The sequence below is a fragment of the Scomber japonicus genome, chromosome 7 (genome assembly GCF_027409825.1).
Source record: "Scomber japonicus isolate fScoJap1 chromosome 7, fScoJap1.pri, whole genome shotgun sequence".
NCBI classification, from domain to species: domain Eukaryota; kingdom Metazoa; phylum Chordata; class Actinopteri; order Scombriformes; family Scombridae; genus Scomber; species Scomber japonicus.
In genome coordinates, this window is record NC_070584.1 from 7,334,019 (window position 1) to 7,361,955 (window position 27,937).

At 38.4% G+C, this 27,937-nt stretch overlaps 1 protein-coding gene across 1 annotated transcript in view; it reads left to right on the forward strand.

Moving 5' to 3' along the window:
* The first annotated feature begins 3,966 nt into the window (after nucleotides 1-3,966).
* LOC128361774 (uncharacterized) overlaps nucleotides 3,967-27,937 on the forward strand; it is a 76,379-nt gene continuing 52,408 nt past the window's right edge. Inside the window, exons 1-3 of the mRNA XM_053322329.1 lie at nucleotides 3,967-4,183; nucleotides 11,743-11,864; nucleotides 16,317-16,364. Of these exons, the coding sequence (XP_053178304.1) occupies nucleotides 4,126-4,183; nucleotides 11,743-11,864; nucleotides 16,317-16,364 (228 nt within the window). The 5' untranslated portion in view covers nucleotides 3,967-4,125. The remainder of the gene's footprint in view (nucleotides 4,184-11,742; nucleotides 11,865-16,316; nucleotides 16,365-27,937) is intronic.

Below are 27,937 nucleotides of genomic sequence, written 5' to 3' on the forward strand. Positions count from 1 at the left end.
CAGCATAAATCAGTGGTTGATACAGCTTGATATCACAGAAATATGTGAAATGACAGCAAACCTCTTAACATCACCCTGTAATGCAGTGTAAAGAGGTTGTGGTCATTTCACATATCTGTGTTGGGTTGGTGACAAATGCTATCTGGGCTTATTGAAAAGGGAAAAAATGCCTCAAAAAGAAGCCTGGATGCTGTCCAAAAATTGTTATATCTCTTTGCACAATGAAAATAATGTTTTTGTATTTTTACTAAAAATGTGCAGAACTAATATGTTAATGTAAAAAAAAAAGATTATTCTGTTATGAAGGTTTGGATAGGTATAAGACTTTAAATTTCATGATTTCTAGTAAATGTAAAGAACAGGATATAATCTGTTCTTCCAAAAGTAATATGCATAATTATGTATCAGCAACATCAATCAGCATACTGGTTTCTAATTCATACAATATCCCAATATAGAACCTCACTTTTTAACAGTGATAGTCAGTGAACTTTTGAAATTTGAGTCAACTGAAAACTGAAAGGAAATCTCACACAAAGACAACCTGTAAGTCACATCATTCATCATTAAAGATGATGAAACGGATCAAAGGGCAGATGAATTGAGCTTTTTAACTTTCGGCAGGCAGTGCAGGTATGGTATTGCTTTTCTCTGTCCATGCCACCTAGTCATAGCACAAAGAGAAAAGAGCCTGACAAGTGAACATAAGACAGAGAAGATTATGTTGAGTTCAAAGGTCACATTTCTTTAATGCCCAAACCCGCTTAAATACCTTTTATTGCTGTCTATGAGAAAGCCAAAGCCTTACTTTAATGCGATAGAACAGAGCTCCTCATTGGTTTTAAAATATGCAAAGAAGTACATGCTAACATTAACCACTGCCTACATTATTTATCCTCCTGAAAAGTGTTTTATCAGCACTAGGCCTGCTGTACTTTACTTTTAAATATTCAAATTAGAGGGGTACTAAAATATCTACCGTGCAAGAAAGCAGGAACCTTTTTACATTTGATTTTGAAATTAAGCTCAAAATTCTCATATGTTTGGTTAAAACTAGTTCGGTTTATTGCAAATTCTGTCGAGCTACAACTTTTAAAGGAGATGCCGGAGGCCAAGCTACCCACAGTGATCAATCATATTTCTCTATGTGGCTCACATACATTCTATAACCAACCTCTATCCCATGTTCACATTAGGTTTTTAACCCTAAAAAATAGTCCTTTTTTTGCATCATATGAATATCCAAATACACAAGACCTAGTCAGCCATACGGTTATACTACGAAATTCAAGAATACTCTGTGATACAAGGGCAGTATTTTATTGGTTTAGTTCCACTTGTTCAACTCAAAATTCGACTGGAAAATGAACTGGAATAGTATGAGTGAGAAAGTTTCTTGAACAAAATATGTATCTGAAAGTGACACCATGAGGTCATAAAGTAATTTATGAATCTGTTGCAAGTTACTTTGTGTCCATTTCTCTTTGGTCCCTTCTTTCCCTGATGTGGACTTTATTTACATGGCAGGAGGTTTTAGAGGGAGAGGGAAAAGCTTTTACTGCAGTTTACATTGGCCATGTATCATTGGGCTTACTAAAAACTGAAGCGCTGTTCCTTGCTTTTTAGCACTCAATCTTTCCCCAGCTCTTTATTCCCTAACACCCATCACAAATTTGGTCTGGTATGTGACTGCTAATTTATCCTTTCAATGTATGATATCCTGTCATCTCCTCATTTGTCCCTGAGTGTTTCTAATCTGAGATAATCCCAGTCAAATCCTTTGATTGTGTGTTTGGACCTGATCCATCTCTAAAGAAGCAATTTAATGGGCTTCATGGCACTTGGTGTAAAGTCATTTATCTAGTGGATTGGATGTGAATGCTTGTTTTAATAAGTGCTCTTCATGAATAGTAGGAGACGTGCCATTTAATTAGGCAGAGTGTAGACCTATCCCATCTCCACAACTTCTCCAAGGTTTTCTTTTTTCTTTATTTGAGGGGGTGGGGAGACGGGTTGAGGGCATTGTTAGAGAAAGTCTGGAAGTCTTCAGATTTTGGATGTGTGTAAAGAGTGTTATTGTGTGGTTTTACTAAGGTTTTGTCAGTAGTTCTAAATAGGGCTGTAGACAATATAAAGACTGCTAAATAGAACATTCTCCCAGAGAGTAGATTTCATATATTTTACATGACAACACTACTGAATTTTAACTAATAACATCGAATTTATGACCGCTGTTTAGGAATACTCTACATCTCAAAAGCATTGGTTCAGTTAGCTAAACACAATACTGTTTTAGTGTCAAAAGCCATATTTACCAATCAAAATTCACAACGTTTAAAACCTTATTTTTAAAATTTCACCATGTGCAAGTGCCATTAAAAGCATGTCTTCTCATTTCTAGCCAATGGTTGTAGATTTAGCAGGTTTTATTAGCCGCAGTTAGCTAGTGTTAGCTAGAAATGGCTATGAGGGGAAACCTCTTGCATACACACCAAAAACAAATCCAGTGGATGGAAATATTTATTCATTTATTCCACGAAGTTGAAAATATAGAAACAGAGTGTTTGGCTAATTATTATTTTATTGCACAGAAGGTTATATGTAAAAAAATATCCTCAACAATTAAAATTTTCCTCAACTAACTGTTAATAATTTCTATGTGTAGAAGAGGTGATGATTAAGCGATAGTCATTACATTTTGTGTGTCACCTGACACACATTTAATTTCTCCTGTGTATATTTAATCTTGTGCTGCTCTGGTATTTATATTAATATAACATCACTCAGTTCAGACTTGAAGGTCTGATCTGGTAAGATTGCCGTTGTGACATGTTAAATTGCCATCATATTTTCTTAACGTGGTGCATGTCTGAAACAGGTTACCCATTGCTTACAATTTTGCTCTTGTAGTTTTTTAGTTTTGGAAAGGTTAAAAAAAATGAAAAGACTAAAGTAAAAGTCATTTGTTATTGTCTTACTATATCTGTTGTGTTTATGTTACATTATGTTTTGGATGTATTTGCCTTTTATTCTTAGTTGTTTTGAGGTAAAAACTATTATTAATACTAATTTTATTATTTAGCTCCTACAGTCTAAACCTGCTGGAACAAGCAAGCAGCCACTGAGAGAAACATCCAGAAAACCCACTATTACATTACTACATGCTTGTTGCCCTCTTTATTGAGAAATCACACATCCTGCTGTTAATGACAAGGGTGTGGTGCTGACACACAAGGCCAAATATGATGACCATAACTTATCCAAGATATAAGCAGTCTAGAATGTATACTGATGAGTGATATTTTAATATGATTTATTAATTTAAATACATTTTACGTTTGCAGCTAAGGCAGTTTCATCATTTTCAGAGACTGAATTTACAACTAGACAGTTTAAAATTTAAAAGAATCTTTAAACTTAACAGAAAGTGACATTATATTGTGATATAAATCCAAACCTACTGACTTCTTCTGTATTCCACAGTCTGATAAACTGATTTTTGTACTTGAATGTCAAAATGCAGAATGATATGTGGGGAAATTCCAAAATCTGTTAGTCATTTCCCACAAGTGAGCATACAAGTTTGGCTTATTGCAACACAGTGTTGTTTGTAGGAACGCAGTGTTTTCCATTACACGCTCCTCCTTCATAATGAAACCAACCTAATACTTAACAAAGTGATGGCATGAAATGGAAATTAAAAAGAATCTACCGTGGCACAGTTTTCTATTCTGTTTCTCACCACTAACAACTATTTTTAGAAGTACTGACAGAAAATGCACCACAACCACACTGCAAGGGGTTTGTTTTTCTCCCTCTCTGTCTCTCCGTCATTTGGTTTCCTGTCTTGACGTGCCCCAATGCACAGCTGTGATTGGCTGCCCGCTATTACAACTTCCTCAGAAACAAAAACAGAGCTCGATCAGCTGAGAGTGAGAGCTGTAGAACGTGTAGATATATGCTAAAACTTTGTTTTGACGCGGTAGTCTCTCTCTACATGTTCATAGAACTTCAGCACAAGAAAACAGAGGAATGTTGACAGGAAGTGGAGGAATCTGCTGGTATCTGGAAGCACTTAAAAGTGGATGCAAGAAGACGTCTCTCAGCCATAAAGAAGAGTGAAATATGAGCAGTGACTACCAACCACTGTCTTCAGCAGAATCCTGCAAAAGTTTATACATAGGTAAGTTTGTTGTCCTCAAGAGTTAGAGGAACATATATTACACTTTGGGGCTGATTTGTCCACACATTCATGGTAGAAATGCTTTTATTTTTCAATGTGGAAACGTCCACTTTCTCTGTAACCCAGATGTGACCATACTGAGTCCTGACCCTATATTTATCAACCATGTCAGAATCACTCCCTGAAAAGCTAAACTTCAAACCAGAAACACTCCCACCAAAGAGGACTCGACTTATCTGTGAAGCCTCCTACACTTACTTTCAGCGGGAGTATGACAACTCCTGGGAAAGAGAGAGAGAGAGAGCTGTTTGAAATATTAGGAATTGGTTGAATATGAAAAACAGGAAATAGCAACTTCTTTATATGCCAACTTTATGAGTATTATCACTTATTAATAGATACAGCTTATCTAGGTTATACAGTATTTGTAAAAGTAGTAAGCATACGCTTGATAACTCCTGTCTGACTTTAAATGTTGAAAAGACTGTAACCATGTTCTTTACAAACAGGTGAAAACTCAGGGATTGTCCTGAAATCTTAGTACTGTAAATTTAAAAAATTAAAAATATGGATGAATTCACATATTTAGGGGTTACCCTTGATCAAACTCTTAGTTTTAAAAAACATGTTAAAAAGCTGAGCAACACACTGAAATTTAACCTCACAAACATAAGACACATAAGAAACTCTCTTACTATTGCAGCATCACACATGTATTTAAATGCAATGACTCTCCCACATATTTTCTATTTCATGACAAGTTGGTCTCAGGCATGTAAAACAACTGTGAAATCTGTAATTGATTTTAAATGAAATATGTTCCATCAACTTGCCCAGGGAATATGGGTGGAAAACCCGGTACAATGCATCTCTCCTTGTTTTATACAAGGTTCATGTTGTATTGAGCACTGTCCCTGTTCAAATATAAATAAAACAATTTATATCTCATGATGGTATTTACAGATAAGTCATTTGTTTAAGTAGGATCTATTGGCATTAATAATAACTATTTAAAAAAAATGGAAATAAAGTTTTAAAAAGCAGGAAATTAGTTAAAAATGGGTGCAAAGCAGAAACAGAACAAAGCCCGAATCATCTGTCAAGTTGCCAAGATTTCAACAGATGACAAGCACCTCAAAAAGACCAAAAGACAGAAAAGTCAGAAAAATGCAAACTGCCCCAGTAAATCATTCTGACCACTTCCAAGAGCGTGTCAGGAGACAGCCTTAGTATGAGACTGACAGACAAGCGACACAAATGTGGAATTCCCATTCTGCTGCAGTACTTTTGTGAGAGGAAAGGCTTCAGAGATGAGGACTCTCTGCTCTTTGGACTAACTGTATCTCTTGGAATTATGTCCCACAGGATTTCACAACACTAACAGACTAAAATAGTTTTTATCTTTAAAAAATGTCATTTATCAAAAACGGGTGTTGGTAATGGAGAGTTTGTCAGGGTGGACTTATTTGGGCATTATGGTAACATTAAAAATAGTAACTTGGCTCAATTAACTCACAACTTCCATGAATGCAGACTGTGGAAATGTTTGAATCTGTCCTTTGCAATATGTGATGTTAAGACCCAGATTATCATTTTTTGCAAAGCTGGATTTTCCTTGTTGTCTTGAGGTTTTCAGAGCATGTGCTCTCTTTTGGATCACAAACAAAAAAACAAAAAAAAATGTTTTTGGTTTTTTTCTGTGAATTAGGCCAGTTAGGACTGATTTCTTACTCTGAAATGGTTGGTGTATACAGGCCCAGGTCCAGCATAAGTGCACTGTAAGTGTGTCATTTAAAGCATTAACCTGGCCCTAAATATGGAAAATACTGGGCATACATGAAATAAATCTATATTTAAGCCATTATCTCTTAACAGGTTTTCTTTAATCTTATCATACCAATTAAAATATCAAGGTATGCTATAGATAAACAGAAACTCACAGATTAGATACAGATTTTCAAGCTTTTACACAGTTTTGAATCATGGAAAAGATGTCGTTTCTACTTTTTTATTGGATTTGTCATCTAACTTTGTGATTTGGATCTTATTGCAGTTCATATAACCAGGAAAATAAAAAGTGAATTCACGTTGGTCGGTGAAACACTAACTCCCTCTTCCATCTAGAGGTGCTCTAGGCCTGTGCTTAGAAGTCAGGACGACTGTGGTGTTAGCTTACCAGTCCCCCAACCCCCAACCAACCCCACCCCCCATTGTAGCCAGATGGCTGTCACACAGGCGGTTCCTTGCCCAGACCATGCTGATTTCCCATCACTCTTTTGTTAATGAGGTCGTTAGCAATGCAACGGACAATTAAATTATCTCAATCTGGCATTTTCCTCATTTGTTTACTGTATAGTGTACTGTAGTGCATCTCCTTCATCAAATAACAAGGCTCAGTTCGCCTGCTTCTACTGAGATTATGGCCTGTATTCCTTTATCATTTGTTTTTTTCTTATTATTCATGTCCGCGACGCAGTGAATTAAAACATCACTGACAGACGCCCACCACCAAAGCCAGACAGTCAAGTAGTGTAAACAGAGCTCTTGACGGAGTTCGTGTTGGTACATTCTCCTCCGTGATAGCAGGAGATCAGTGTCTCCAACTGACAAACTTTGTTTTAGTACATCATCACCCTGTATGGAAACAACACAGCCCGGAGCTGCTGCCGTCGCCGCCGCACACAGGAAGTTTTGTTAGCTGTTAAAACGTGTAGAGAGGGGTGACTTCAGCCAGTTAGTCTAGCACTCACCTTCATGTGAAACGCTGCCGAGCACTGACACCGCTGACAGTTAATTATGGGAGTCACAGATCAGGCAGACGTGTCAGCTCGGCTACGATTGACACGCCGCATGTTTACATCTCTGTTGTAATGTTGTTGGGTTTTTTTGTCACCAAGTTATTTTCTCAGCAGCAGTGCATCCGTTATTTAGTCCCAGAATTGCCTCAGGGCTCACCATAATGATCGTAAAAGCAGTACAGATTCAGGGCAATGAAATGTTAAAAATGACTTGTGGGTATAATTGGTGAACCTGCCATCACGGTAACTTTGGAAATATTTTCGGTCAGGCTGTTGAAACACGCAAGACTGCCTGTTAGCTAGACTGTCACACTCTATATGTGTCTGCATGGCTCCATTATTTCCTGCAAAGCCTTCTACACACACAAAGTTATTCTGACAATGAGTGAAAACCAAATTAGCCACATATATTGTGAGACAGAGGAAGCAAACATATGAATTCTGGCACATGGTGGCATTTGGAGTAAGGCTTCACTGGAATGATTTTCCATGTGGGCCAGGTGGTTGGTGTCAGGAACTGGGAGGTAAAACAAGTGGCAGCCAGACACCACAGACTTCACCAAAAATGAGTGTTGAGGGGAGAAAAAAAAAGAAGTTTATCTGGTTTCTCTATTTCACAGCTTGCCTGAGAGATATTAATGCCAGTAGAGTTATATGCCTGGTCAGTAATAAAAACTGCTTACACAGAATCCGATGGGTTACATTAAAAAAGCCCACCCTTTGATTAAAAGATTTTTCATCTGAAGATAGATTTCCACCTGCAGCAATCCGGTTCAATGAGAGGCCCAAAAGAGACAGGAGCTTCTGAGGCAGCAGTTTATCCCCCATGCAGATGACAGCTAGCCCTCACTGCTGTCTCCCAGTATTTTTATGGGATGAAACCAGCAAATCTGGCTCCCAGCTACTGTCCAATATTTTGCTTCAAAGCCCCTGTTTGGGAATCATCTCTGACGAAGATATTGTTGCTGTTAAATCAGAGATGCTGCTCCCAGTACAAAGAGGCATAAAACGGTGAATGATACTTGTGGCTAACCCCAGTCTTGAGCCAGGACCACATGTCTGGCAGCTAGTGCATGGTGTACTCTGCTCACTTTTTATATCCACTCCTAATCTTGATATTTATATATGTTAAACACATTTTTATAATTAGATTTGAAATAGACAGACAAATTATTTCAATCAATTGTCAATGAGTCTTAGTTCTGTCACGAACTGATGACCCATCAATAGTGAATCCTGCCTCATGCCTCTTTCAGATTTAGTGTCTCACATTATTAACACCCTATAGACATGTTTGGGTGAGGGTGGAAGTAAACAAGCTGTCATTAGTGGTGGCATCTCACAGGATTTTGCTTTTTAACCGCTTTATCCAAGAAATATGACCAGGAGATCTTGTATAAACTGTTACATGTCAAATGTGTTCATTGAAATACCCTTAGAGAAAAGGCTATAATTGAAAACAGCTTTTTTTTAACCAAATTTAGTCCAGTTTTAATTGATACCTAGATGTCTTTTCACCCAAACCACACTGACTGTTCTGTGTTGATATCAGGGAAGGCGAATCCTCAAGCCTCTGCTAAATTAAATGAATTTCACTTTAACTTATCTACATTAAATCCTCATGTTGGCATTCTGAGCAGCATGCCAGCAACATACCAACCAAAAAGACCATTGCTTGATCTCTTGCTAGTTTCCTGGTTGCCTATTTCACAAATGTTCTTAAATCATGTGTTTTCATTTGATTACAATGCAAGAAGTAATGGATTGCAAGTTTAGATCAATAACCATATGTTAGGAAATGCAGACTGGATTCTATTACTAGTCAAACCTTTGACATCTAAACTGTAGGGGTTAGGGTTGGGGTGATCCACCTGTTACTGAAGTACCGTAAATTACTAAATCGGGGCTAAATTGACTGTAGCAGAGTCAGGCCTGGACAAATGACTCAGTGGAAACGCTAAGGGGCTGCTTTGAGCTACTGAGTGAGACTTATTTCTTAATGACCAGGACTGCCTAAACAATTATGACCTACTAATGACACCATTACCAGCTATGTAAACCTTTGTGTAGACTCTGTAATTAAACAAAGGAAATCGGAATCTACCCTAACAATAAACCATGGTTTACCAAGGATCTGAAACATCACCTACACAGAAGAAGAATAATGCCTTTCTGCAGGATGACTCAAAAAGGAAGAATGAAACAATGAGATAGGAAGCATGATCAAAAAAAGCACAGACAGACTAGACAAGGTTGAGGAGAAACTGAGAACTGGTATTGCAAGAAATGCCTGGAAGGGATTGAACAAAATGATGGGCAGCAGCAGAGACCGACCCCTCAGTGTGATGACCCCCTCACTCTCTCAAACAATCTCAACTCATATTATTTCAGATTTGTTAAACGGGAGTTTGAGGCTGTCTGCCCTGGAATGACCCCATGCCCTAACATGCTACAGGACACGGGGGTCATCCCTGTGTTTCACAGGGTTAACCCCTGCAAGACTCCTGGCCCAGCTGGACTCAAGAGGAAGGTTTTAAAGGAACAAACTGGGGCTTATTTTGACCCAAATATTCCAAATATTTCTTAATTTTGCGTGGTACCCCAGACCTGGAAGAAAGTGACCACTTTTCCTCTGCTTTCAATGCAGTCCAGCCCCACCTTCTCTTTAAGCGCCTGTGTGACCTGAACATCAGCAGCATTCTGGTCCTTTGGGTCAGGATGTTCCTGAGAGAACGACCCCAACGTGTCTCCATCAACAACACCCTTTCTGACTGCCTTGTCCTGAATACAGGTGTCCCTCGGGGATGTGTACCATCACCCCTGCTGTTCTCAATATACACAAAGGAAGTGTAGTGTAACAGCAGTGACCGCTCCCTTATCGAGTATGTGGACGATATGGCCCTGGATATGAAAAGCGCCTCCTTGTTCCATTACTTCCCCTCATGGTTTGAAGACAGTTTCAGCTGTGTCTAGGAGGCAACAGAAGAGCAGACAGCACAGGCCCTACCTACAAGCCAATCAGTATGAAAAGCCAGGAAGTGAAGCAGGTTATCTATTTCAAATGTCTTGGAACAATAATATAGACGATAAACTCACCCTTCAGGACAATGTCAACTACATCCACAAGAAAACAAGACAGGTCCTTGCTCATCTCAGGAATCTGAGGAGCTAACTGAGAGTGATCTAACATTTATCATCTCATGGTATGGAAACTTCTCAGTGAAACGAAAGAACCAACTGACACAGGTTGTCAACCAGGCCCGCAAGATCATTGGAGACAAATAACTAGGACCCCAATTCCAGGACTTATTTTCTCAATCTGCCACCAAAAAGGCAATCCAGATCTACAATGACCCCACCCATTCTCTCCACTCAGCATTTCAGTAGTTGCCATCAAACGGCAGAAAGAACAATTACAGAAAGCCTTTATTCTATCCACTTGACCATCCATCCACACCCTCAAACACACTTTCTTTTAACCCTTTCCTCTAAGCCCCCTCTTTTATTAGACCTCTGTCTAGGGCATTCTGCAATCAACACCACCACCTATTTTAATGTACACTTATTAATTTATTGCTGAGTACTGTTGTGTATGATGCATTGTTGAGATGGTTATGACGAACAATCCACTTATCACTTTTATTACAGCCATTTACTACTTAGTCACTTTAAGATTCAATCTTACCTTAGTGTTTCATTATTGTGTTATGTATGGTGTGCATTGTCTCATATGCCATTTGCCAAAGATGAATTTCCATTTTATGTAAATTTAATGGACAATAAAGTAATCTGGATCTGACCAGGACATTCATTAAGATGTTTCTCATGTGTCTTTGACAGTGTGTTTGGAAATAAGCTTTGTTGTCATTACACTTAATATTACCTCAATGGAGAAAATGCTCTAGATTACAGAATTCGTAAGATATATTTATCCATTTATGAAAGCAGTTATTATCAATTATTTTAAAGTCATGGGGCCTATTGAGTAAAATTAGATGTATTTCATGTATTGGTCCAGTTTATAAGTAAAATCCAACATAATCCACTGGCTTTTTGATAAGCCTGTCAATCTAATCTTCAAATAGTTTCTAAATGCAGACTCAGTTCAGTTTTAAGTTTGTGGATCCTGCACAATAAAACTTTTTTTTTCTATTCTTTTTTGTCTTTGAGTTTATTAATAATTGGACAAAAATAGATAGTTTCAGCCTCAAGTAACAAAATGACAAATGAGATCAATACCCATTTCTTATTTTTGGACATAAATCAAATAACGTTATTGTTCACAGAGGAGAAAACAAACAAAAAAATTAACAAGATTCTAGTGGCCAAGAATGATAATTAAACGAAAAAAGAATTTTATTTATTTTTGTCACTCTCACCTCAGCACAGTTATGTTTATTGTCTTGTCAGGTCTTGTCAGCCTGCTACAATCAGTTTTAAAAGCCCAGATTCTTTTTGCCACACTCCCACTGGGAACAAAATAAAGGTCTAATGCTCTGGGGAGCTGAACAGTGTGTGTTGAATGCTGTAGTAGGAAATGAGTCGCAGTTGAAGTGAGAATGTTTGCCAAAACATTTCATCTGAATTAAATGTCACAATTTACTTAGGATCGTTAACAACTATGATAAATGCTGCGTCAATTAACAATTGTCCAAGCAGCAATAAATCTTAAGTTGACTCTGGGATTGCAATGTGAAATCAGTCTAATCAGAAAAGATAGAGTGCCATTCGTAACCTCTATCTCCTTCTCTTCTTCTACAGAGGTGTCAGAGTGCTTTATATGCAGGGATGTTGAACTTCCAGCCAGTGACCCACTGAGGAATTTCTGCGACTGCAAGAATTTACTTGCCCATCACGTGTGTCTATCCACATGGATCCAGAGGGTAAGAAGGACTTTCCATGCAGGGAACCTTGATATTTTGAATTTCAGTCTTGCTGGTTTTCCTCATCAGCCATTTGTCAAAATATGATGGGGGGGAAATGTCTGTGTTGAACAGTGAATAAATGTGTTTGCAATGTTAGCATTCCTTATTGAGACAAAACGCCGTTGTTCGCCTCAAGGTAATGAGCTACCTTTCAAATAGCAATACCAATTAGTTTTAATGAGGGTTGCTAACAATGATAATGTGTCATTGTTATACAGTTGAAACACAGAGGCTGAAACAGTGAGAAGTGCCTCATAATGGACTGGCAGAAATCCAACAAGCTATCATGCACCTGACACCTGTCACCGACTGCAGAATAGCTCATTAACATCTGTTGCACTCCTTGAACCAGCAGTTGTATTGATACAGCGGACATTGCTGTGTTGAGGCGCCTCCCAAAAGATCACTTTACAGACTGTTCAGTTAATGAAATGTAAGTTTCTGTAGGTGGCATACATTTCTCTTTCTCTTCAGCCACAGTGCTTATTGCAGCTCATGCTAATTATTCTTCCACCATTAATTCCAGAAAACTGCCGCCACTGCTGCCAGGATTGTAAAAATGTATAATTACCTCTGTGCACCCAAGTATTTTCCCAGAAATAAAAAGTAAAGATGTGTGCTGATTTGAAAATGTAAATGTAACTTTTTTTCACACACACATATATATATATAAACCCCCACTTGTATCAGATGGATTTCTCAGTCACATACTATGAAAATGCATTTCTAGCACCTGTCCATCGACTGATCTACTCAATTTTCACACAACCTAATCACTGTTAACTGCCTTAAAGGGAATCATAGCATTGGCATCATATTGCTATGGTGTTTTACAATGAACTGCACCATTGAGAAAGCTGTGTGCACCATAGCATACAATATACTGTAAGTTAAAGCTGCACTAATCCATTTTAGTGCATGAACAAAGGATCCAATGACTGTGTCAAACCCACAGAGAATTATCACCAAACCCAGCAGTTCCCCTCAGCTCTCTAGACCTTTTTAGTGTCTTATACCTCATTACTTGTTGTTCTTAAAAGCCATTGTACACAACCTGCCCATCACATATTAGCAGAATGACAATGTTAGTGACTATCTGGAGAACGTAGTGAACAAAGCTAAATAGCCAGATAATTCCCTCAGGAGCTGGTGGAGACCAAATACTGGACATTCATCAGGAGAAAACACAAGTCCTAATGAACGCTAATGTTGTCCTGCGTCTGCTCGGTAGTTTGCCAACCCTTTTAGCTCATTACGGATACGTGAAAACTGATTAATGCAGCTTTAAGTATGTGCCTCCAACTGCTAATAGTCAACTACTTAAAGAGGGGAAGTTAATGGATTTTACTCATAAAGATCAGTTTACTCCTCCAGGGACAAACAGCTGTTTAATGTCTTCTGTGGCTTAAAACAGAGCTTTAGTAAAGACTGAAAAGATAACCGTGATGACATCATTGTCAAATTTTATTACACAAAATCCCACGTTACAAACTTGGACCGTGGAATCTGAAAGGTGGGGGTGTTCACCAGGCAGGGAGGGTGTAAGAAAGAGACAGGGTGCATTAAGGGAAGTGTAGGATCTAGCATTGTTGAAGCTTGACTACTTCTACTTAATCAATTTTGATCATTCTTTGAAAAATCTGCCCTCAAACTTTATAGAAATGCAGTGAGTACCTCTTGAACTAGAGAGCCATAGAGCATTCAGATGATTTGAGAATGTATTCAATTAGTGTCATTGTCTCACATGCACCAGCTGTACTCATTAGTTTGAGGCAAAAAGAATCAGAATCTGAACTGTACATACTCTATACATGAGTTATTATTGCATATAATCATTGTGTATTAATTAAATATAATATGTGAGTGTGCTATTGTATGGTGTGCTGCTGTACAGTCCACTCCTGCAAGCTTTTGGGTCTCTTTGAATACTCCACAAGTGGTAGACAGCATGCTACAGCAGACCTTTCATCTGCACCACCCAGCTGTCAGAGTGAAGAGCCACTTCCATTAAGTGTGTGTCTTCCCACTATACAATTATATACAGACACACACGCACATGGCTCATGAGGCAGGCACGCACACACACACACGCACAAACGCACACAGAGAGAACCAGAGAGCGGCTGTCGGGAGTGTGTGCCGACGCAACGAGACTACTTTACTTTTTTGTGTGTGTGTGTGTGTGTGTGTGTGTGTGTGTGTGAGTGTGTGTGAGAGAGAGGCAGACAGACAGAGAGAGAGAGAGAGAGAGAGAGAGCATGCGACCTTTTAGAGTGCTCAGGGTAGGGAGCCCCTTTCCCTTTTTACGGAACAGAAATCAGCAATTGACCTGTCACTTTTGCTCTGATAGCCATCTCTGGAAAGCAGGTCATGCACATATGTCTAAAGTGCCTCTTAACCGCATTTTATGAAGCCACAAAATGTAATCCAATAATGATTTGACTTGCGAGAGAGCCAGCCAGCTGGGAGTGATAGCATGCACCGTTACCGCTCCTAAAAGCAGCTTGAACAGGGGGCTGTGAGGGGGGGCCGGGGGGGAGGAAAAAAGAAAGAAAAAAAAAGGGCAAATTCCACGTCCTTATTTAATTTCACCCACAACAGTATCACACAGATGTTGTCACTAAACAGCGGGCAGGCTGAATTCAAACACAACAAAACAGCGCTGGCATTCATTTCCACAACTGTTGATACATACTTGAGCGTGTTTGCAGCAGAGGACTATCTGAATGATTATCATCTGCACTGAGGCAAACCATACGCTATCTTTTTTTAGACTGACTCATTTGTGTACCCCCCCACCCCCACCCTCATCACCCCCTAACCCTCACTCCCTCCCTTCCATCCACATTCAGGTTCCCAAAGACAAATAGCATGGCACAAAACTAATTAGTAACCAGGAACTAGTTAGGAGATGCCCTTTGAAAAACATGTCCTGAGGCAGGATTTAAATATAGGGACAGAGTCAGTGACTGAGTGTGCCTGGGAGATCCCGGCCTCCAGGCGCGGCAGCACTTTGACCTCTGACCCTCATTATAGGGAGTGCATTCCTAGAGGGGTGAAACCCCTCACAGCACAAAGTACAAGGGCATGGGAGGACTGTATGGTTTGTACCACACCAGCCTAGTGTGGCCTGGTGTGTCTCATTGCCCAACCCAGCGACTGACTTTTTTTTTTTTTTTGTGTTAAATCAGTGGGCTTGAGAAAATACAGAGCAAGGACGGCAGTGTATACCATTACTTTCCAAAAGCCTACGCTAAGCCATCGCAATCACTTTCCCCTCCGCTATCCCAACAGATAAATATGTTTTTCATTTTTATACAGACTCCATCTGGTTTCACTCTATTGAAGTTAATGGGAATGGTATTCTGCAAAAAATTGCTCCTCAGAATTTGTAATCCCATCCATCTGAAATAAACCACATAGCAGTTAGAGAGCGAAAAAAAGGGGCAGAGGGTGGCGAGTCAGACGCGGAGGAGCTTTGAAAATGCTAACGACGAGCTAAGCTAAATACGGCATTGTTAGCGAGCCAGAGTGGTAGCGCTGGCCAAAGTGTGTAAAGATGTAAAAACATAACGAGACGAGCGGAAGATGAGTTTATACGCTGATGTGTCTTCAATATTACGTGTGTGTGTGTGTGTGTGTGTGTGTGTGTTTACATTAGCGTGCATACCCTTGACTGTGAGTGCCTATATCTCTCTTTAATTGCGAGTGGTGTGAATAGGAAGTTAAGCTCTCCCTCCTCGCCTGCTTGCCCCCCGCTCCCCTCCGCCCCCCACCTCCCTCCCTCCTCTATCTGTCTCTCTCTCATGGGTTGATAATTCTCATCATTGCAAACAGACTTGGTTTACATTCATTAGCCCAACACTCACAGCAATCAGGCCACAGTGCCAGGGGCAATGGTCCTCTTTATAAAATCACATTGCCTAATAGCAGTGTTCTATAATTATATGCCATTAACATCTATCAAAATGTGCTGCTACATGCCACGCATATTAGCAGTGGATTTGGCAGTTGTGTTTGTACAAAGTGCTTTTCTTGTTATTAGCATCTTCAGTCAGTTAACACCAGCTTGAAGATTATTGCCAACATGTTATTCTTTATTTGTTTGTTTCTTGTGACATCTACAGAGCAGAAGTGCATGCATTCAAATAAAAATAACATCTATTCATGTATGCCTAACTATTAATTATTAGTTTTTTTAGCTCTGTAATTAAATTAGCATTACTATGCATAATGAACCTTGGGGTTGAACATACCTCCTTTAAAAAAACACACATTTTCTCAAACAAACAATTATATTAGTGATCAAAACACAAACAAATGATTTGTCATTCTACAGTAAATCCAGTGTCAGAGCTGTTGTTTTGATGCAAGGTCACTAAATCACATTTGAATATTGTTTCTTTATAGGGAAGTGGCAGCGAAGACAGGCTGCGATGCATCTTGTGCAAAGCCAAGGTAAGTGTATTCATGTGTTGTTTTTGTTTTTGTTTTTTTATTTAAGGGGTGGAGGCATTATAAAAATTCAATGGGATATTTGATGATGTCTCATTCTTTTAATCTGACTGTGTGAAATGTAGGTACCGAGCATTTAAACAAACACCGTTTAAGTCATTAAACAGTGCCTGCATCCCACAAAACAGATTTAAACAGAGCAGATCCATAATACTAATGAGCAATCAGGTCTTTGTTTTGCTCTGTGATTTAGCTGATTTGCCAGCAGTTGTGTTTCTTATGAGCTGTAAGCTGTCTTTTATTCCTTATTATTGCAGCAGAACACTCGCTGCGGAAATGGAGAAACATTACAATATTTGGCAAAGGATACAAGCCATGTAATGACAAAATCTGTATTCATTTCATGAGCAGAAATTAATCACACTTTCCTGTGGTACATCCCTAATGCAAATTTCCCGTCAACACATTGTGTCTTGTGTTTGTGAGTTTATTCGGATGAAATGGTGGAGCCGATGTGTCATCACAGATGGGGTTGCATGCTGGATAAGGTGGCCACATTACTAACCATCTCAGATTAGGAAGTATGCTGTTGATGTGTTGTATGTATTCATGGTTGCACCGTGGGTCAAAGCGTCACAAGCTGGCTACCCAGTGTTTTATTCATTGTTTGCTCTACAGCGACGGGTTGATGTGATCCTTGCTTTCTGTTGCTGTGTGTATGTATGGGAGAGATCCTGTACGTGGAAGAAAATGTCACACTAACTCTGACAATGACCTTTCAGGATTTTAGGATATTTTAAACATGAAATCATGCTCACACACAGAGATTCACACACTGATGAAAGTTAAACGAAACATTTATTCTGTGGGGAAAGTCTCCAGTGATTGTTGTTATTCATCCAGGAATTTGTGTTTGTCTCCGTACTGGGGTCAAAGAGCGATTGGTCCAGAATGTGATATTGGCTGGTTTTGGACGTAGCTATGGAAACAGCATCTGACATGGAGTCAACTTTCATGGTGTTCTATAGCCTGCAACATTTGGCTGCAGGTACTTTAATTCATGATATGTCCCTCCCCTTATCAACAAACACATATAGCATTAGCATCATTAACCCTTTTCAAAGAGTAGCTACACACAGCGTCCTCATACATATTTTAAAAATACAACAAAGGACTGTAGGGGTCTTGGCCTCGTGGCTATGTAGTGTGTTGGTGGGTCAGGGGACACTGACAGGCCATCACTCGGTGTAGAATGAACAACAATGTAGAACTGGTAGTCGGAGCTGACCAGCCATAAGCAGTTGCTGTTGAACCATAGACTTTAGCCACCATGATGTCACTCCCATTTTAAAGCCTCGAATTTAGCATTTTGATCGTCGCCATCTTGTTTTTTGGAGCCAAAAGTGACTATCTTTGGACAAGAGGGTGGAGTTGACCTAGACGCCAGTGCTAATACACTGCTTAGCTTCTTAGAGAGTCTTTTAGGATAACCAAACACAAGACTTTGAACAAGACTTTTTAAGCAACTGAAATGTTACAATTAACCGTCATGAATTAAAATCACACTAAAATGGCAACAACTGCACATACTCCAGTTCTAATCAGGGGTTATGTTGCATAACGTTCATAAGCAACGTTGTCTCCATGGTAGTAACTTGGCATCCTTCGGTACCAAAAATTCACTGGGGAACACTAATGTAGGGGGCGCTATCACTGCAGAAAAATAGATAGGTATTTATACCTAATAGTAGGTATAGTAGAAATAATAGTACACAAAAAATAAATATTAGAAAAATAGGTACACAAAAATTAACACAATCTAACGCAAAATACTATTCCACTGTAACAAATAATCAGCATTAAAGATTATATAATCTTTAATGATTGTGCTGTATTTGCTGTACAAAGTGAGATTCCTGGGTGATATCTTCAGAATACATGAAAAATCCACTGCAAGCTATCATGCTAACCTGCACACTCTCACCTGACGGTAATAATGTAACTCTGTGTTTAAATGGGAGTCATTTTCACTTGTTTTTTTTTCTCAGTTTCCCTGACAGTATTTGGCTGCAGGCAAACACATTTTTTAGGTGTTACAAAAATCTCTCCTCCTCTGTTACCTATGATGGGACATCTATTGCACTTTTGCAGCATCTCCAACTGACTGTTGCACTTGTCTCCGTCCACTGTACCGATGGCATTGTCATCAATTATTAATGGCGGGCAGTAAATGTCTAAGAGACATCCCACTGAGAGACCAAGCATCCATGAACAGAGGTTAGTGGCAGGACTCGTGAATGCTGCGAGTGGCAGCTGTGCCATTTAGAGACAGATTGTTGGGAAGCTCCCACTATATATTGATATGAACTCTGCTACAGTAAGTTAATGCATCAGTATAATAACATTTTAATGTCTGCAGTGGCACGGCCATTTAATATTTGTCCACAGAGAGATGCATATGTAGATCAGCAATGACTGTAATGATGATAGTGATAATCATTTGGTCTTGTGCTGCTATCACTCTGTAATGCATTACTGCAATCACCCTTGGTTAACATTAAGAGGCTTTTTGCTATTAAGACTTTGAGCAAAGCAGTGCTCATCATACAGTCTCCAGTTCAACGCGTCAGACGTTTCGTTTAGTTGCTCTATTTTGTTGTTGATGCTGCTTTTTCTCCTATGTTGTTTTCCCGGTTTGCAACGAGGTCTCGAATGTGGGCCATTTGTATGAGTTATGCTAATTTGTTGGGGCAATGAATGCATTAATTTCATTAGCACATGGCCTCAAAGCAATAATTACCAGAGTAGGTGTGTCACAAGCAATCATGTTAAAATTTGCCAGTTAATTATTAAGATTTTGTTCTGAGGGACCTGGATTTGACATGAGTCGCCGAGGGAAAAAAAAAGAGCGAGGAGAAAGTTAATGCATTCCAGTGGCCGAGGCTAGGTGCTTGTTGTCGAGCACAGTGGGGGGGTTGTGGCAATGTGTGGGCCTACTGGCACGATTTTTGCATGTTGACAGCTCACATTCTGGACTAATTACTGCAAATAGCAGAGGGCTAGCTGGTGCTTGGTCAATCCAGGAGGGTGTAATTATAAAGAAAAGGAGGTTCAGAGACGCCTGATGGCCTCTGCTCCCTTTGATTGGGGTCCGGTGTTGAAGACATTGGTGGGGAGTTGTGGCCCTGATTAGCCCATAACCAACACAGGGCTGGGGTCATGCTGTTTTTCTAATGCACTCTTAATTTAAAAAAAATGTAATTCTTTGGATCAGGAGGGGTCCCTGACTTGATTAATGTATGATTCATATTTTATAATAGAGAACTGTTTTCAAAAGAAATGTGTTTTCTGTCTTGATAGGGAATTTAATTTAAGTCATGTTGTGTTACCTCGATTTTACAGCGGCCGACTGGTAAGAGGTTTAATTTAAACTTTATAGACCGGACACAAAGCTTTATGACAGTAAATAGTGTAGTGAAAAAATCATGAACCCTGCTAATGTGAGTATATTAAACCAGCAGTGGAGTGTCATATTTTTATGGCTACATTACAAAATCAGAGGTGACTTTTCCTGTGAATCTTGATTGTAAACATATTGTATATCAATATAATACTTAATTACAATAATGATATAATAAACCTCTAATATCAATATTCGTTTTCAGCCTCAGAAATGCAGTAATTTGGTGCACTGGTTTATTAAAACATATTATCCAACACAAACTATGTGTTTTTTTTAGCTATGCGATCATAAATTGTGTTTTCTTGCTGCCAAACCATAGAAAAAATACAACATGAAAATGAATAATGCAGCAGGCATGTATGTTCTATCTTAAAACATACATTGCACTGACAACTTATTTGTCACTAACAACTGAGTCAATTAATTACTGTTGCTAGTGTTTATGCACCATGTAAAGTGACACAATGTGAGATCCAGCATTGGTGAATTAGAGTAAAGAGTGTGGAAGGGCGACATGTAATAATATACATGCAAGTTAGATTAAAATACACTTTATCAGACAAGTGTATTGAGCCATTATCGTGATGGTAGAATAAAGTAATAACATATGGCACAGTCGTACTGTTTGTTTTGAACAGACTTTATATTCATTATGAAGACATGTGAAGCCTGACAAGCCTCTCTACATCTACAGTGTCCTGGTTAGTGTTTTACTCTACCACACAGATAGATATATCGCTGAGAGATTCATTAAAATAAAAATGTAACTGAAATAAACAGGTTAGTTTTTGTCTGATTTCAGTAAGTGGTCTACAATCCAGACATAATATAGAAGACAGTCTAGACAGAGCAGCACTCTAACCTAGAAGCTTAGTTTACACACCACGTCTTCCAACTTAAAATCTCCTGACACTACTCCGCACCGTTTCCGAACCTTCCCCGCCCCGCGTCTCTCAAGTGTCTCCTTAAAGGTGCTAGCATTTACACTCCCATCCCCCCCTCTTTAAAAAAAAAATGTTAATCATTGCTTGATTTTATATGGAAAGCAGATTATCCTTTGATTTTGATGAATGCAGCAGCTGCCAGACTCTTCATTTGACTAAAAGCAGGACATTCTGCTGAGGCCTCTCGTATGTCACTAAGCCTCTGTCAGGACAGTACTGTGACAGGAGATGACACATGAAAGGAATTCCTCCTCATGGCTTTCCCAGGACAATGAAACATGGCCTTGAGGTAGTGTATGTGTGTCTGCATATGTGTGTGTGTGTGTGTGTGTGTGTGTGTGTGTGAGTAGACTACGCATGTTGTCTGGCAGTGGATCATGTCAGGATAACAAAGGACCCATGACAGCACAAAGTTGTTTGTCCTGCTTATACCATCAACACAGACAGTATTTCAATTTTAAATATATTTATTAAATCATGGACTGCAATTCAAATCGTGTTGACTTTTTATGAGAGGAAATTATGTGTAATTATAATGTAATAAATATAATGATGAGCCATTGTACATATTTAAAACTGTCTGGATATATTTGTGGAAGCAGCATTTAATGAGTAACTTAACAGCAGGCTGAAAAGCAGCATTTCACTTCTGCCCGCACCTGTTATTTATGATGGGTGTGCTTTGAATAGTTCTGGGTTGCACCTGTAAGGAGCCTGGAGTACACCTGTACATCACTGCAGAAAGGGGACAAGTTTGAACCATGAAGGTCAGTGAAAACAACATTTTCAGGCGGTGTCATGTTACTCATAAAGGTTCTTTTTAAAGATTGGGTGTTGGGCCATGGCAGTGTTAGAGCTGGAGAACATTACACTGGAGATATTACTTACACTGATACAAGAAGATTTAGTTTGACCCACGTTATACAGAAGAGGAGGATGTAGATAACATTAACCGTTATTCACGTAATCCCATATCGTATGTTACACTAATGTAGAGCTATTACTACAGACAAATAATTAATAAGAAAACCAAAAAATGGACTTGAGTCTGACATAGTACTGTACGCATAATCATCTCCGCAAATGTATACATAGCATCCACGTTGTATTATATATTTAAAAATAAGATTATTATCAAATATAAAACTGAGGCATAAATATTATTGTATATGAACTTTGTAATGGATTACTTTATTTGTAAGAATCTTACTTTTGGGGATATATAACCATGCATTTATAAGGAAATATGTGCATTATATATAGCCAGTTATTATAAATGTTTTGTGTTATGTACATTAGGATCTGTATTTCTAATGGAGATGAAGCACATGGACGTTATTATTACAGATTATTTACTTTATTTAGACGTGTGTATTACAGTTAAATGATTGAAATAAACTCAAGTAAACTATTTGGTGTAAATTCCTCACTAAACTCTGACTGAAACCTTCTCAGAGTGAAGAGAGTCACGAGGTCACCAAACCAAAAAAAACCCACACAAAAAACTAAACCTGCAGCATCTGGTTTGGTCGGGTAAGGTCGCAAACAAGATTTAATTTACATCATAGCGGGGTCAGTCTGTAGCCATTATTCCCAGCAAAGACTTGGACTCTTGGTAATTTCACTCTTTTTATTTAACCTCCATGCCCTCCGTCTCTTTCCTTTCCATCCATCCCCCGTACACAATTCATTTGAGTTCCTGTTTGGGTGGGTCCTGAGGCTGATTCAATTAAGTTCTTTAATTGGCTTTCAGGCATCCAAACTGAAACTGATGGAGAATTAATAACAGGTCCAGTTGGCCCCCACACTGTTTGCAGCCTTGGAAACATCCTTAAGACTGGAGGCAAAGTCGCTCTCTTTTTTCCATGTGTGTGTGTTTGGTAGTCTGATAGTACATCTGAGAGGAATACGTGGTCACAGTTGCTGTGTGGTCCACGCTCTCGGTATGCAATTCATCTCTTTGTCAACACGCTAGACGCTTTTTTTTTTTTCAAACTTCGTACCCACAAAAACACAACAGAGGCCAAAGAAAGCCTCGTATAAGTACAGTGTCTCTTAAGTATTTTTTACTTTTGCTAAAAGATGCACGGTTGCTAAATATTTACTGTTCTCTATCACTTAGCGAGAAATATTAAAACCCTCCTGTAAAGCCCACACAGTGCGTTTTTTTCTCTTATTTGTTCTTGATCGGAGCAGATGTGATACAAAGCAAACACACGCCTTAAAACAAACACACACAAAAAAGCAACTTTTCAGTCAGACAAGTAGTTCTCTGTGGCTATGGCTCCACTCAGAAATCATTTGCAGATGCATTACTATTTAGGTAGCTAACAAAAGAAGAGTTGCAAAATGGCAGAAAATGACTGCGGCTAACATTAAAGGTTGAAGTTCACATATCATTAACAGCCATAAAATCAACTTTTCCTCTCACTATACTCCCCCACCTCCCCCCCAAGAGTCTGTGCCTTTGTCTTCAAACAGCGCCACAGCAATCATTATGCTCAGACATAATGCACCATAATGACAGTAATTTCAGTATCAAATTTTCAAATGTTAGGCCTTAATTCATTGTGGTTAAGTAGCTTAGTTGTAATTCAGATTTTCTACCCTTCTTAGCAGAGTGCTTCAAGGAATGAGACGTCTAAAGCAGGACAGGAGAGCACTGCATGCAGGAACATTGGAAAGCCTTGTATTTATTTAAATACTGTCTCCAATACATGAGGTTTGTGTTGCATTCAGGGTTTACTAGCAGTAACACTCATAATGTAGTAATGTAGTCATTTTCATTTCTAATTTACATGTTTCAGGTTTCACAAATATAATATAAGATAAGTTTTATCTCAGATTAGAAGCATTAAACTAGATGTCAGCATGGCTATCAGGACTGCAACCAGGATGGAAAATGGTTGAATTATTTGGGTTTTTTCGATGTGGCTGTTGGCTTTTCTACGTTAATTTGATTGTATAGTATTACTTGAAATCAGCACTTTTTCCTCTAAATTCCTCCAAAAAAATGAACCACCTCTAATAAAGTCAATGCAAGCTGACAACTGTAGTATCTAAATAAGTCTTGACAACTCTCCGAACTCTCTCTTTATTTTCCCTGTACTTAGGTCACATACTCCTTTCCAGGAAACTTCCCTGGGCATTATTAGAGAATACACTGCCAGGAATAAAATTCAGGAGGAGAAATACTGAAATACTTCATACAGCATCTAAAAATACTGGAATCAGTATGTGTACAGTTTTAACAGGAATCCACCCTGGTTGCTAAAAATCCCCCAAATCTTTAAAAAAAAAGTACAGAGGAAATGACCTCAGCATTCTTAAAGGTAGATAGAGTCCTGTTTGTTACTTTGAGTTGAAGTTGAGCTGAAGTTGGCCAGTTAAAAATACACCTCTATGAAATAAATATGTACTCTGCTTTGGATGGGAGAATGTGTGGCCTGTGTCAATATGTGCTTTAATACCTAATAATCAAGCAGTCATGGGATATCACTTCTTCAGTATGTTTTAGTGTTTATAAAAATGTAAGAATTACATATAATAAAGCCATGTATCATTTACTCCTATATAGAGCTGAATGGATTAGTCAGAAATGTAATTGGTCTCTAATTTGATGATCTATGAATCATTTCAGGCAATTGTCAAGCAAAAATTGAAACCACTGTCTCGTCCCAGCTTCTAAATTATGATGATTTGCTGCTTTTCTCTGTTTTATATAACTTGTACGCTGAGGATTTGAGGGTCTTGGTTTCTGGGGAAACCTGTTTTCTATGGTCTAATCAGCAGAATAACTGATAAAAGAAAATAATAGTTAGTTGCGGCCCTGAGCCAGGCTTATTTTAATTCAGTTTCACATTTTTGATGACCTAAGAACTGAATGAAAAAGAGTGTCAGCTAAATGCAAACATTGTAAACCTAATACTTTTAAAGTATGTGAGTGAAATGATGATGACAGGAAAGTGGCAAAATAGCATTATCACTCTCTGACTTAAAGGTTAATTATTGAAGAAAAAAATGGGAAGTAATGAACAGGGAAGATATTGTATTCTATTCTATTGTATATACATTAAATTCTCATCATGGAAGTAACTTTAAAACAGTTTCACTTTGGTTTGATATCTTACTGCCACTAATGTGAAAACACTTCAGAAATGAACTTATTTGAGGTTTTAGTGCAATAATATCAGATTTGGTTTCATTGTGTTTGCAGGTTGGAATAGGTTTAAATAGGGCATTGGAAATTGACTCCATTTAATCTGAGCATTGAAATGTAGACCGTGTAATCAGTTCTCGTTCACATGTGGGCCAAGATAAGACTGGTTTTATTTGTGTGTAAATCTATCCTGAGAGGCCTCATTCTTGGCTGTGGCTATAGTAAGCCATGCCTTCGAGCTATAGCAGTGTGCATGTGTGTGAGAGTGCATGTGTGTGTGTGTGTGTGTGTGTTTGTGTGTGTGTGTGTGTGTGTGTGTGTGTGTGTGTGTGTGTGTGTGTGGACATAACTGGTCCTTCACTCTGGTCCCCACCCTCTGCCTCAGGATCCTTGTGTAATTGAGAGATGATCTGGGCATCGTGCACAAAGCATGGTCACACTGCCTCAGGAAGTGAGCACAATAATCTTTGTAACAAGGCAAGGATGCCTCTTCCTCTCTCATGGTTGAAATAAGGAAATATAACTGGAGGGGGAGATAATTTAATTCCTTAAATGCATTGTTCAATAAAAGAAAAAGGTTACTGTAAAGCGAACTCCAAAAATCTGACATGTATTAGATATCCTTTAACACCTCAGAGTCACAGTTGTGCCAGTGTATGAACAATGAACTCTTTGTTTCAGCTCAAAGTTGCAGCGTCATACAATACGTGTATGTTTTCTCAATCATTTGCATCCATATCTGTTACTTGAGCTCGTTGCAGACTTACAATGCATTATGAAGAAAACTTGATCGTGAGTTGTCACCTGAGACACATTTCCTTTAATTACAGCCTTTGCACGGACATCCTGCATATGCATACAAATGGCTTATATAAAGAGTGGATGAAAAGGAGTTCATATGAAAAACTACAACAAAACCATTTGTTCCCACCAAAACAGCACTCGCCATATGACAAACGATGCTTTAGTCTTATGAATAATTCTCAAATTCTAAGCAATCAAGTTTTAAAGATATCGTAAATCCTGTTTAAATGGCCTCATTCATTACAGCGCCGGTATGGGAGGGATACTAATAAAGTGTTGCGTCTGGAATCGTCTCTGACTTCATGCGTTGCTGGAGATGTTCAGCGCAGAGCTGATGTATGACGCGACTGACTGTATGGTGATGGAAATGTGGCGGTGGCCTCGTTAGCATTCTGTTGTAACCCTCGGGCAGGGGTGTCAGATTCTTTCAAAATTTACAGCTCACTTTGGAACCAAAGATTGTGCGTAGAATGGCTGTGGGGGGCCTTATAATGAAAATAGTGATCCACAGTAGCGAGGTCTGCTATGAGGACGGTATTAATGAATGAAAAGCTTCATATGTGAAAGGTCAGAATTGTTCTAAAGCAGCAACACTGTGATATATAAATAGTTTTCAATAATTACATTTGCTGTTAGTTATTAAAGAGGTGTTATGTGCAGTGTTTTAATCATTATAATGAGGTCACCACCATACTGTCTCATGTCATCTTATTGTAAGCAGAAAAGAAAAAGAAAAAATAATGTGATACAAGTGAAGGGAAGGAAGTTGGAGGGGAAAGAATTGTGTGTTATACAGTATAACAAAAAATGTATTTTATATTAATTACATTATTAGTAATTATTATAATAATAGAAAGCACAAAAAACTACTAAAAAATAAATAAAATAAAAAAAGGTTATTTTCTTAAACCACTTGGTTAGTCACTATAAACCTCTCCTGCACAAACATATAAACTGACAGTCAGGAATCTAAGGATAAACTTGACAGTAAACTATACTTCTGAACCACGTTTGAATTGATCCATAATAATAACAATAATTGTCTTTGTATCTAAAGCCTGATATATCTCATTCCTCTGTGCAGTAGACTTCTATTGTTGTCTAAAAAGCATGAAGAACATGAGCCACAGTGTTGCACTAATGTGTTTCTTTATTAGATGAACACTGAGTACTGTAGTTAATGTTGAGCTGCTGCTGTAAATACTCACTAAAGCACCAAATAGTCCCAAACAAACACGCTATTTCCAAAATAAAACTTGAGCTATTTTACTGTTTTTCAGAAGGAACCAATGGGCTTGGGACTGAAAACTGCAGACAGTACAAACAGGAGAAGACTGAAAGTAATGACTGAGTTTATTCATTGATATTATTAATGAAAGTAATATCAATAGCCATATCATTTTATTCTAGTAGTGTAGTGATAGTGATAGTGAGTAGTGATCCTAAAGGTTTCTAAAATACCAAATATGATATAAAATGTTTTTTATCAATTATCAAAACCTTTGCCATCATTTTCTGTACTCATCAATAAATCCTCCAATTCTTTCAGCTTCAGGTAAACATCAATGAAAAGAGGAAACGAGAAGCTGAAAGCAACTATTTTTACATTCTCAAAAGCACTTGGGTGAAATGTATACTGCAATAATCAAAATAAGGTGTGTGACTCTTGAAGGCATTATCAGTACAGTTGGTACAGTATACAGCACATCTCTGCTGGGCAACGTGGCCTCTGTGAAACACTTAATATTTACATCTCCACTGGCAGAGGTTGGCAGCTACAAATAGACTGCAGTCTTATGGAATTACAGTAAAAAATTGCAGTGTTTCCTGATTTCATTTTTCTTTATATTTTGAAGGCCAAAGTCATTCTTCTATAGAGAACTCACTGACACCCTGAGGTCTTGTTGATGGCTAGAAAATGAATGAAACAACCTTCAGAGATGGACATTGTGTGCATTTTTAAATCAGCTATCAAATTATTGGTTTCACTTAATTTAGTTATAAAGAAGTGGATTTTATTCCACTTGTATTTATTTTTATCTCATTAAATAAAAACCTCTTATATGTGTAAAATATAAAAGCCTTGTACATTTAATTAACTGAACTGTTAACAAGTATTCAAAAACTAAAACTCTGGATTATTAAAACTAAATATATACAGTGTCTCTGTCTCTGTCTGTCTGTGTGTGTGTGTGTGTGTATGTGT